The sequence below is a fragment of the Scatophagus argus genome, chromosome 18, assembly GCF_020382885.2.
Source record: "Scatophagus argus isolate fScaArg1 chromosome 18, fScaArg1.pri, whole genome shotgun sequence".
Classification (NCBI taxonomy): domain Eukaryota; kingdom Metazoa; phylum Chordata; class Actinopteri; family Scatophagidae; genus Scatophagus; species Scatophagus argus.
In genome coordinates, this window is record NC_058510.1 from 4,819,928 (window position 1) to 4,832,186 (window position 12,259).

At 42.4% G+C, this 12,259-nt stretch overlaps 2 protein-coding genes across 5 annotated transcripts in view; one reads left to right on the forward strand and one right to left on the reverse strand.

Annotated features, from left to right (window-relative positions):
- The window catches only part of fbxo15 (F-box protein 15), a 41,780-nt gene extending 37,100 nt beyond the window's left edge, over positions 1–4,680 (reverse strand). The window contains exons 1-4 of one of the 4 annotated variants that reach the window (XM_046370668.1): positions 3,295–4,223; positions 2,119–2,358; positions 321–524; positions 85–214 (exon numbers count right to left, since the gene is read on the reverse strand). In XM_046370668.1, coding sequence (XP_046226624.1) covers positions 85–214; positions 321–524; positions 2,119–2,358; positions 3,295–3,524 — 804 coding nt within the window. In that variant the 5' untranslated portion in view covers positions 3,525–4,223. Of the gene's footprint in view, positions 1–84; positions 215–320; positions 525–2,118; positions 2,359–3,294 lie in introns of all 4 variants that reach the window. The other 3 variants (XM_046370669.1, XM_046370667.1, XM_046370666.1) reach the window with 3 other exon arrangements.
- Positions 4,681–8,084: 3,404 nt separating this feature from the next.
- cbln2b (cerebellin 2b precursor) lies at positions 8,085–11,494 on the forward strand. The gene is made up of 4 exons (XM_046372065.1): positions 8,085–8,632; positions 9,020–9,573; positions 10,236–10,355; positions 10,462–11,494. Exons 2-4 carry the CDS (start codon positions 9,286–9,288, stop codon positions 10,657–10,659), a joined length of 606 nt encoding a protein of 201 aa, XP_046228021.1. The 5' UTR covers positions 8,085–8,632; positions 9,020–9,285; the 3' UTR covers positions 10,660–11,494.
- Positions 11,495–12,259: the final 765 nt, after the last annotated feature.

Consider the following 12,259-nt stretch of genomic DNA (forward strand, 5'->3'; position numbering starts at 1 on the left):
ATCGCTTAAATTCGTGCTAAATAAGTCATTCTCAGTTTGAAATTATCCACCTCTTTCCTGCTAGAAGCTGACTGAAGTAATTACCCTCCACACGCCGATGCTGACACCAGGCTGTGGCAGCTTCAGTTCAACCAGTCTGTCCTGGCCAAGGACCTGCACACTTTTAGTCAGAGTCTGCATGTCCAACTTCACCACGAGGGACCTCCAGCCAGGTCTGACAGAGTGAGCGAAGAAAACTAAGTTTCACTGAGAAAAAAATTGGAAACAGAGACATAGAGAGGGAGAGTGCGTGTATGAAGATGGACGCCAGGCTGTCTCACTTCTTTAGGCCTGGGCAGTTGAGGGCTATCCTCCTGACACCGTGGACTTGAAGGGTGGAAATCCGCTGGTAGTTGGGCAAGCAGCCTCCTCCGGTCCAGCACAGAGTCACACATGACTCGGAGAACCGGGCCCAGCTCAGCTCATGTGTGTTCTCATGCCCTGACCTATCAGAGACCGTCAACTCCCAAGTGACATGCAAGTTTCTAGAAACAGACAACAAAATGTAGGAACACAGCAACATGACAGATGAGGGTTTAGCAATAAAAGCATGAACAGTTGTTTAAACACAGTGTAGTGTGGTGACAGAGAGGGGTTGAGAGCCTGGCTGCTGGCTCAAACACAGAAAAAACTGAAATGAAAAGGTTCTCTACTTCGCAAAGTGGGACATACCTCACCTAATATTCCCAAATAGTCACATGAAGACACCAGTGAATTGCAACTGCTGAACACAAATCCAATGTTTCAAACATTTATTGGAAGTTAATAGCATTCAAATAATTCCACATTGTTGGGTAAAGCTGACTTTTGCTCCCTAAAGCATCCAAACCATGAGTTTAACAGCTATTACATTTCCACTGACAGCAGTAGGGACTATGACTGCAGTTAAGCTGTTCTTGTTAATGAAATGATATGCAACGAATGAAATGAAACCACAGCTGCTGTGATAAATCTCTTGATCCAATTCTGTCTAAACTGTGATTCAGGGCTGCCCCTACTGTGATGCAGGCAGTGTCTCACTGAGGCGCCATCCAATATCAATTAAGTGGAGGGACAAAGCTAAAAACTGGAGCAGCCCAGGAGGCCCCAGATGACCCAGGGGATTTCACTCTGCATTGTCTGTATCTGTGATGTCTTGTGAAATGATTATTACCAAGGTAAATCGCATGATCCTCACTGCCTCTAACAGACAAACCCCCACAGGGAATTGTCTGAGCTGGTGGGAGGAGGGAGGAAGTGGAAGGTGTGCCTGCCTGCACGCCTGTGTGTGTCTGTGTGTGTGTGTGTTGTGGATGAGGAGTTGGGGGGCTAAGTAATTTATTTCAACAATTCAGACAGCCTCTGCAAGGAACACAATTATTTCTACTTCCCCTCTGTACCGTAGCGACTGCCACAGAACTCAAAATTGAGTGCAGCACAGCCTCTAATCAGAGGTTATAAAAACACAGCAGAAACCACAGCGGAGGCGATGAGGGAGCTTTCCCCTGCGTGCTGGCTTCCCCCGGAGCAGACATCGCATTCAGACAGAGACCTCCTTTCTCACCTTTAATAACAAAGTGTCATTTAGTGCGATATGAAAAACAAACTGCGCCTCGTTTTTGATTGCCAGCGGCTTGAACTGTCCTCCAGTCTCTGTGCCCTTCAACTTTCTTGACAGCGAGGGTGGATCTCCAAACTGTTTGCTAACCGCAAATAGTGCAAAGGTTCCCATGATACCTCACAGAACTGCTAAAACAGCTATACATACCAGACAGATGGCAAGTGGCAGACTATGGCTTGGTATGCAAAGTATGACCAACACATTTCTTTTTAGCTGATCTAAAGTAAAACATAAAACTATTTGACCCAAGGATTTCTAGTAGTATTATGAGACATTTGTCTCAACTTAGTGGCTAAGGGGTTCAAGTGATTGAAAATACATGATAAGCACTCAACTCGACTCGCCAGCAACACTTGTCGGGCTGCTCAAGTGTTTGGTAAGCGAAATGAAGTGAGTGGTACATTAAACAAATCATATGCCTCAGGTACCTCATCTAAGTGGTTTTAAAAAGAAGTTTTTCGCCTTGCTCTGTCTCTTACCTAAGGACCCGCTCAGTTTGGCTGGGCAGCCCAGTGTGACAACTGATGAGTCCAAGATGTCTTTTCCACTTGTTCATGTCACATTCGGCTGCAGTCCTGAAGTACAGCCGCTTCCAGTAGCCCACAGCGTGATCCTTCACCTCCGCTGTGGCCATCTTCAGAAGCAGCTCGTCCATACGCTGAGGTTTCAGCTTCTCATTTCTGCCAAACTCTGCTATGTATATCTTGTTCCACAGAACACTATGTTGACAGTATTGGAAGGTATAGAAAGGTGAGAGCTTGCTGTGAGTGACAAGACTTAAAGAAAATTAGCGAATGGCATTAAATATGTCCGGTAGACCATTTGGTTACAGGTTTAAGGTCTAAGACAACAGAGATATTCCTCTAACTGGTTTAATCTAAGTTCACACTTTGAGAAAGGTTTCAACTTATGCTAAAGTAGGTTTAATTTCTTACTAAATTCATAACCTACTTTAGGTTGCATGGAAATTATATTTTATTATACTAATTTTATATGCTTTGCAAGCCATAAAAGCAGAAAGTCATACAAAAGTAAACCAAACGTCACATCTCATAAGGGAGCAGATTTCTCCAAAGTGCAGCATGTTGAAAGTGCTGGTCACTCTGTGCTGCTGTCTTCTACTCAATCTGTGTTTTGTCACCGGTTTTAGTTTGCATCACACCAGTTCTCCATCACGGCGAATTACTGTGTTGCCCATGCAGGCTGCACAAATTACAGCCTGTCAGCACACTGAGCTCATCCTTGAACTTTAGAGTCTGTCCTAAGTATTGTTTTGTATTGTATTGTTCACTGATTCGTCTCACACACAACTCAAATCTCCACTTAATCCCATAATTTCTGCCTTGAATTTTTTTTTTCAGAAATAACATTCTCTATCTTGAAACGAGAAATTCTACAAGTCAGTGCACTGGACATTTACGTATCAAAACCAACAATTTTGATAAACAGATTAATGAACTGATCGACAAAGCAAAAAGATACAAACTTGTCTTTTTTTTACTTGATCAGAGAAAAACATACTTCAAATGGAAAAATAACCTTCTACAGTGCAGTGCTCAGAAAAACCTTGATTTGCAAACTGTCTTTATATCCTGTCAGACTGATCCCTAATATACTGTGCTATGTTACATGAACAAGACATGGCTTATACTTACTTATCATTGGCGAGCTGATAGAGGAGTTTACTGACGTGGCTGATGCTGAGAAGCGTGGAGGCATCCAGGTATGACAGAATCCGGATCAGGATCGCGGGTGGCAGTCTACGGAAAAGGTAATTACACATCACCACAAGAAAGTGACACCAGTGGTTTCCTGCCACGTGTTGCTCAGCATGTGGTTCAGTGAATGAGACAAACGCTCTCGACAGACTACTTAACAACTGCATACACTTCTAGCAACAACATTAAATAACCCATAGTCGTGTTCTCATTTAGCAGATTTGGTATAAAACTAAGACAATTTGAAGTCGCTGTTTTGTAAAGCGTCACATTTTCCTCTTATCGGTCTAAATGACAAAACAGAAGAGTGTCTCATCGGCCTTAATTGACACCCAATAGAGCCACCGATTTTGCTCACATAAAGTGGTAGCGTCAGGAAAAGACTCTTCTCAAGCTGCAGGAAGTGAATCAAAGGGTGAGCGAGATCCAAGATGTGAAGAAACAATCAGAGCAAGAAGCGTTCATCCACGTGAAATCTCAAGTCACCACTGTTAGATCTTTTATCTTTCGTGGATAAATAATGAGTATATTTGGATGTTAGAGGCAGTGAATCGTAATGTTTTTGTTTTGATCATTATTACACCTCTCTGTAGGGTTGAATGTGCTAAAACACTAAAAGGGCACATTATTCTTGGTTTGTGATACTCTTCATGTCTGTTATTTCGACATATCGATCGGGTTTGTCTGGTTGAACCTGTCCTGGCTAATGATGCCAATGCAGTCTAATTAAATCACTTAAGCAAGTAATGTATTCATGACATGTTCACATAATCTGCCTGGTCAATCACTGACATTCCACTGCATACCAATAACCAGATGAAACAACTTTTAAAACATGACACTAAATGAATAAATCATCTCTAGTGCAGTTTTAAATTGCTGCATACTTTGTAGCTTTAAAATTCATAATATTTAACCTCCCACTGATATTTGGAGCTGTCAACATGCAAAGGTTCTCTTTTAAGTCGCTTTTGGCATTTGCAAAAGTTTGAAAAAAAGGAGGTCACAAGTCACACGATGAACTCACAATATGCTGAATACGAGCGCTGCCATCTCGTGCTGATGACATCATTTGAAGCCACAGTCTAATCAGTGGAGGTCATGTGATCACAAGCAGGACTCTGCTGACAATCATGACGTTCCATCACCTTTTACCCTCTATAGGACAATTTATTTGACGTACAGCATCCTTTTCAGGTTTTAGTTTGGCCCATGACATCTTTGCTAACGTGTGTGTGCGTATGACTTTTACAGACAATGGTGTTCCACCAGCACACCATAAAAAATTAAGGATTTCAGGACTGATTGATTGATCAGTGAATCAGCAGCAAATTTAATAATTTATTATTTTTTTTTAACTCAGTCATCAAAATTTAAGAGTTGCCAACAATGAGAGCAGTGAGTGAAGCCGTTTCAGGAAACTGAGGCTGATTAAGCAAGAGAGACAAAGCACAATTTGTGCTTTTTGAGACAGATTACTAAAAAAATAAAACCAAAGGAAATAACAATGTGCATCACAGAACAATAACCTTCCTAAATATGAACATTTCTGTGCTTTAACGGCATAACACTCTTGTTTGGTAGTTCATACGTAAGAGAGAGTAAAGACAGACACTATATGTACTTACTGCATACATCCAATGGGCAACGAATCAGAGAAATCTGAACAAACAATCAAGCGTCTTCCACTTGTATTGATTTTGCTGTGCTTTTACTGTGCTTTGCTGCAAACACGGTCCATAAATCCCTTCACTTACTAGGCAATAAAGCCTTGACTCGCCACACTTTGTGAACACTGCCAGGCTGAAGTGTTGAATGCCACGGAGGTGAAAATATGAGCATGTTCTGATAGATTACCTTTCCATGGAGTTCTGAGGGGACGCTGGAGATGATTTGTCAGCACTTTTGGACGCCCGCACTGCCCGCACTCTGGAAGTAACTGCTTTTGGTGCCGCCATTTGTTTCAATGGTCTTGACCTTTTTGAGACACAACGATGGCGATGCAAGATAATTTATATCCCCGTAGGAAGTTAAGGCCATACAACAGGAAGAGCCACGTTTGTTTACATCGGTTTTGCTCCCAGGCAGCGGAGTATAACGTTAGGAGGAACACCGGCTAACGGTCACTTTGTAAACAACATAAGTTAGCCAAATGAACAGCGGCTGTTCTCCTTTTAGCAGCCATCCCGTTGCCACAGAGTAACTGTTCTAAAGTGTCTGCGTCCAGTCGCCATGGTGACGTCCGGTCAATTATTCTACGCGTAGAAACAATGCTTCCGGTGGGTGTGGCGGCACCTGCTTTCAAAATAAAATGATTTAACTTAAATATTTTGGATATACTTTGCTCGATTGTTTGTCACTACATCTGATTTCAGCAGTGATGGAAAGTACCTAAGTACATTTCACCAAATATGCGCTTTTAAGTACCATTTTAACGTTCTTCCTTTAGTATTTTCATTTTATGTTACTTTACGTTTGTTCACCACTATATTTCAGAGGAAAATATTACAATTTTTACTCGGTTACATTTATGTGACAAGCCTATGTTTACTAACTAGTTACTTGACTGATTCAAAATAATAGAAAATACTGTTAACAATATAATATGAAAGCATTTTATAGATTATTCTAGCATTATTAAAAATAGTCCACATTTACCACCTGCATCATTAAAGTGATTTAAATATTAATGTATCAATAATTATAATCCACATGTTATTCTGAGCCATTCTGCATAATAAGTAGTTTTACTTTTGCCACTTTAAGTATATTTTGATGCTAACACTTTTCTGCTTTTACTTAATTAAAATTTGAATCTATGACTTGCAGGCTTCTTGTACTGTAACAGAGTATTTTTACTCTGTGGTATTACTGCATTTACTTAAATGTGCAGGGTGGGACTGGAATAAATTTTTGGGATACTTGGATAAACAAACACACACACATACACACACACACACACTGCTTTGACTTATGCGGCCTTAATCCTAAACCTATTTCAAGACTTCCTCTTATAATGTGATGGTTTACATTGAGGGAATCTGTTTTCTGTTTTTGTCCACACACACACACTCACATACAGAGAGAGTGAGTTATAAAACTTACTGTAAGCTCTAGCAGGCACAGTATGGTCTGGCTTAACCTTTCTCTGGGTTAGCAATATACTTCCTCATAAGGGTGTTAGCTCACCAGGGGAGGGACTGGCAAGATTGATGTTATTTGCCTCTCCACACATGCTAAGATAGAGGTCACATCTACTGATGTAAGAAAAGAGAGAAATAACACAGCCTTACTTCCGCTTAGTCTGAGGTTCCTTTCAGGGTTGCAGTGAGCGAGAGACAGCTCTCAGATTAACTTGTTTGAGAGTCTGACCTCATTTCAGATATGAAGATACAGACTCATTTATGGCTGCACGTAACAGATGGATGAGCAGACAGATGGACACGCAGACATCTATTTTAAAGTGGGTATTTTAAACCTTGTGAAGCATATGGTGGCGTGAGCACAATGGGTGGGACATTATGCATATTATAAGTGCAGGACAAATTGATGATCTCACAGTCACAGAAAAGTAAGTCCTCACAATTCATGCTATTATAAATGCTTTGATTTGTACAGGAGAAATACCAGAACAGCCAGACTCATGTTATGTCCTTTTCTTTTACAAAAAGCAGATGACTTGTTTTAAGATCCCTCACATAACCGACCTCCCCGTTCCTGGAAGCCAGTAGGCTCTGCTAGCTGTCAGGGAAAATAACCATAACACTGTTGTCAGACTGGCCGATCAGCTTGCCTCATGGAAGTGAAGTCCCTTCTAGGGCAACGGCAGCCCCTGGTATGCTCATGCCATGTAGGCCACATCCCTTCCTTTTGCATGTTCCCCCATACTTGACATTTGATGTTTTCTGTAGCTATGTGTCCTTCTGCAGGCCTGGGGTCAGTTGTGGCTCTTGGATACCTGATGTCACTCTTCCGCATGGTTTGTCAGTCAGCTCTGACAGTGCAATGTTTGTCAAATGAGAGTGGGAAAGAGGGGAAGGATCACCATGATTAAGTCTAAAATAATGTCTTCTCTGTGTACTGCAAGTTGTGGATGATTATACAAGGATATTGAATTTATGGAAGCAGCTGGTAGACACAATTTGTGTTTGTGTTAAGGTTTTTAATGCTTATTCACAGTGACATTCGGGACCTTTAAGTATAAACATCAATTTTGTCCTCTCTACTTGTCCGTTTACTCGCATGCATTCAAAATACAGCTTTCAGCTTTGATGTGACTGTGTTGAAGGAGATGCAGAGTATTTTCTCGAGCTGATTAAGTTCAAGACAGTCCAAATAGTGCCTTCCCTTGTTAATGTAAGTGCTGTGCATAATGTGGCCAGTAACACATCTTTAAGTAGGAAAATGACAGCTCATTAAAGGTCTAATGTGAGGGTTCACCTCTTGTGAAGCCTCTCAGACTCTTTGGAGGTGTGAAGCACTGATGGGAACCCTCTACACTGCTCTTCACAGGATGATGACATGTCAGGAATTGAAAAGAAAGGCTAAGGGTGGCATTGAGAGCTTCAGGGGTCATTCTCTGTGAAGTGGGCGTTTTCTGAAGTGTCACCTGCTTTCAGCTTGCTTATACAGTGTTTGCTAAGTGTGCTGTGCATGTGGAATAATTTACTTATGTGTCAGTACACAGCCATTAATAAAACATGCAAACCAGATACAACAACATTTCGATCCCTTTTATTCCTTGATTTCTTTTTTTTTTGTCTTTGACTGCTTTAAGTAGTTGCAGATATATTGCAGACGGGAAATCCGCCACTGGATGGCGCACAAGTATCTTTGTTGGACTCAGGAAAAGACTAGTTTAAGACTCAAATTAGTTACATATACTGTACATGCATGCTGAACGTGCCATACAACAGCAAGGTTAACCGATGCAGCCCCTTTCATTTCGGATTAATCAGGGAGAGACATGAGAAACTCACAGCATATAAATGGCAGACACTGAGAGCAAGTGATATCTGCCGTCCCGAGGGACCTCTGAGCGCACAACATTGAACTAATTAATATGTAAACAAAGCCATTAAGTCCACGCATGTGCTCCTGATTATGGGATACTTCGGAGGAGTCTTGTTGCAGGGGCTACATACAAAGAATGGGCGTGAGTTGTCCCTCGAAAGGGAGCCCAGAGACTCTTGTTTTTTCAGCACCAGCGATCCGAGCGCTCAGTTCACAGTCTGCGAGAGACAGAACGAGCATAGCAGCGGGATGGAGAGCACAGGTAGGTCGTGATTTACCTTTCCTCAACAGAAATGCTTGACAAGTGCGTGTTTAACTGTAGTTAACTATTAAAACCATGTAAAGTAATAACTGAAACATCATTTTCCGTGGACATTATCATTTTTTTACAAAGTGCTGCGGAGCACAAAAGGAAATACTCTGCAGGAACACAGACAGTTGATTGGATAAATGACGGACAAATAGAAAATATGCATTAATGCATATTTTCTATTTTAGTGTTTTCTGAGAGTGACTGCCTTTCGTTTTACGCACAATAGTCATTTTGCGCACAGAAATTATGCTCAAGTTTAATGACTTAACTACACGAAATTCATTTCCTTCTCCTTGTCTGACATGAAAACTCTGTTTTTCCCTCTCAAATCATCAGGATTTACAGTAACAGTTGTCTGAACACACTCCCAACATCAACTAAGACGCACACGAGGGAGGGGAGTCACAGCCGGAGAGGGTCTGAGTGCGTCTGTGTGTCAGAGGGTATTTGAGAGAGTGAGGGAGCATCGCAGATTGAGGAAGAGAGAGAGAGAGAGAGAGGGAAGAGGGAACGGAGTAAGTCTGGACCAGGTGATCGAGTACTAACAAACCTCCAAGGGGCTGCCGGGTTGTATCAGTGTACACGGGATCAGCGATCCGACCATGGTGCCCGCGCGCTGTCCGGGACCCTGCGCCATGCTGGCTCTGACCCTCCTCTTGGGATGCGGCGTGGCTTTCTGCCTCGGCCAGAACGACACAGAGCCCATCGTGCTCGAAGGAAAGTGTCTTGTGGTGTGCGACTCGAACCCTTCTTCGGACGGAGGGGTCACCTCCTCGCTTGGCATATCAGTCCGCTCCGCTGGGGCAAAGGTGGCTTTTTCCGCCGTGCGTGGGACCAACCATGAGCCGTCAGAGATGAGCAACACGTCTATGACCATCTATTTTGACCAGGTCAGATGTCCACTGAATTTTGCACTAACAACATCAAGAAAAACTCGAATATTAATCAGATATGGGCCAGTATTTTAGTTAAATTACTGTTCTCTTTTTCCCCTCTCTTTACACCATACATCATATTTTCCATGGATGCACAGAACTTGTTTGAGCTCATGTTTCAGAAATGTATTATCACTGCTCACGCTGTGTGTGATCTGAACCATTCACTGTCTCTAGTGCAAAGAACACAATTCTGTTTTCCATTGAATATGATTCATTCAACGCTGTGCGTAATTGGCGTGATTTAGAACTGCGGTGCCTAAACGATTGGTCTGTGCCGGATCATGCATCACGTATGCGTCTTAGGCCTCGGCCGAATTGACGTGTGCATTGTGTCGCTGTTGATCCGATGTTCCAATAAGTTTTCACGGCTGAGGTCCTTGGACAGCGGCCTGTCATACGCATCAAATTGGGAACCATCCCAAACTGCGACTGAAGTTGAGCCAAAGCATTTGGCATACCGAAACCCGAGTATGACTGATACGCCTCTCTGCAGTCACTGTGCGTGACAGAGACAAACAATGCATTACTACAAAAAACAGCTGTCATGTTAAGTAAAGCATGTAAATGGCAAACAAATAGTGCTCTGTCTCACTGTGCGCCCTTTTTGGTCACAGGTTTTAGTGAACATCGGCAACCATTTCGATCTCAAAGCAAGTGTTTTCCAGGCTCCGAGGAGGGGGATATATAGTTTCAGCTTTCATGTGGTGAAGGTCTACAACAGACAAACCATACAGGTGAGCATGAATGAAGTAGTTGGCACGCATTCAGTATTTGACAGATGACATTTTTAGAAATGAACGTGAGACAAAAGTCCAAGCATGTGTCTCCCCGCTCCTGCAGGTGAACCTGATGCAGAATGATTATCCGGTTATATCAGCATTCGCCGGTGACCAGGACGTTACGAGAGAGGCGGCCAGCAACGGAGTACTGCTGATGGTTGAGCGGGAGGACCGGGTCTATCTGAAGCTGGAACGGGGCACCCTCATGGGCGGATGGAAATACTCCACCTTCTCAGGCTTTCTGGTCTTTCCTCTATAATCTAATCTGCGATGATCCACGTCGCACGGGACTCTGGTTATGTTGAGGAAGAAAAAAAACATGTCATTTATTTTTAACTTAAATAACTGTCAGCCAAGGAAGCCGACGAATATCTGTATACCTACACTCGTCCACTATCTAGTCAAATATGAACGTTTCCTTGGAGTTTCATCTATTCAAATCCATCAGTCAACTTTAACGCAATCTGGATGATTAAACGTATTGATCGGCCAGTGGCGTGTGCTTGTCGGGTATGTGGATTTTTTTCTTGCTTGGAGAACAAACTCTGCCAAAAGACAAACGGGTGTACCTGGGCAAAATGGACACGGGCGAAGACGATGAGCGGAAGAACTGATGTCCTGGACAGGCCGAGTGTGTTATGCTCTATTTTATGTTTGTATAGCCTTAAAGAATATATGGTTTCCGTCCAAGTGAATTAGGCTGTATGGAATTATGGACAACCAGAGAAGAAGTGCTTTCACGCCCAAGGCATTTTTTTGCACGAGTGGAAGTTTATATTTTATGTTTTGTGCTGTCAATGGTGTTGCGTTTGGATGCTGAACATATTGAAAATAAGCCAAATGTAGGCCGCCAACGAGTTTATTAAAACAGAAAAAAGGCTACATATTTCAGCCACCGGAGACGACTTAGAGCCCTTTTATTAAAAAAGTAATTATATAATTTATAAAGTACATATTCACATTATTGTGTGTTCTACATTTCGGAATCTGCGTAGCTTTGACTGATTTAATGTTCAGTGACGTTGCTCACCAAATGTACATTGTGGAAATAATAGAAGAATCCCTATATGTCCCGCTTAATAAAAGATATTGTATTGTACTATAGGCTAAGCGCATTTATCGCTTTTTATTCCCATTACTTTGCATTCAAAGGGAGCAGAATATAGAGAAACTGTTGTTAACAGTAAAGTAAATGAAGTTCAACAAGACCAAAGGCCTCCGGAGGGAACAGCGTGACCAGCTCGCTGTCCGAGGTGCTGAAATACACAGCTGGACTCGTTCAAAAAGTCTCACCACAGCACTTGTTACGCGAGACGAAATAAATAGAAGCACGTTTGCATGTAAGTAAATAGAGGTGCGATGTTTTTGTTGTTTAAAAAATAACCTTTAAAATTAAGTTTAGAACGTATTTATCGACGTTTCTGAATGGCAAATGTGACATTCCTGCTGGAGCTGAGCGTCAGGTTCCGGCACAGCACGACACTGGAGCGTCTTTACGCAGCGTGCGCCGGAGAGAAGCAGACAGAGAGACAAGCAGAGATGAAGCCCCAGTTATATAAACACACATTCTGATGGACGATCCCGGACGTTTAAAGGCTGATTTGTTTTGTTGTTTTCTATTTTGTTTTTTGTTTGTTTGGTTTTTTTTAAAGGCAAAAGTCGTCTACACTGTGGTTTAATGAGCGCAAAGTTCCCCGCCCTGTCGTGTTAGTTTGTCTTTTTTTAATCACATAATTGGATATTTCCACCCCCCACCCACACACACACATACACACAAACACACAACACCATAACCTTCTCTCACTCCCTCCTCCTCCCCGTCTCTCTCTCTCACACATACACACACGCACGCACACACT

Excerpts from the sequence above, each read along its gene's own strand:
- cbln2b (XM_046372065.1), top strand. The coding sequence starts at position 9,286 with ATGGTGCCCGCGCGCTGTCCGGGACCCTGCGCCATGCTGGCTCTGACC. Across the intron at positions 9,574-10,235 it reads TGACCATCTATTTTGACCAG|GTTTTAGTGAACATCGGCAA; the intron begins GTCAGATGTCCA and ends TTTTGGTCACAG. Across the intron at positions 10,356-10,461 it reads ACAACAGACAAACCATACAG|GTGAACCTGATGCAGAATGA; the intron begins GTGAGCATGAAT and ends CCGCTCCTGCAG.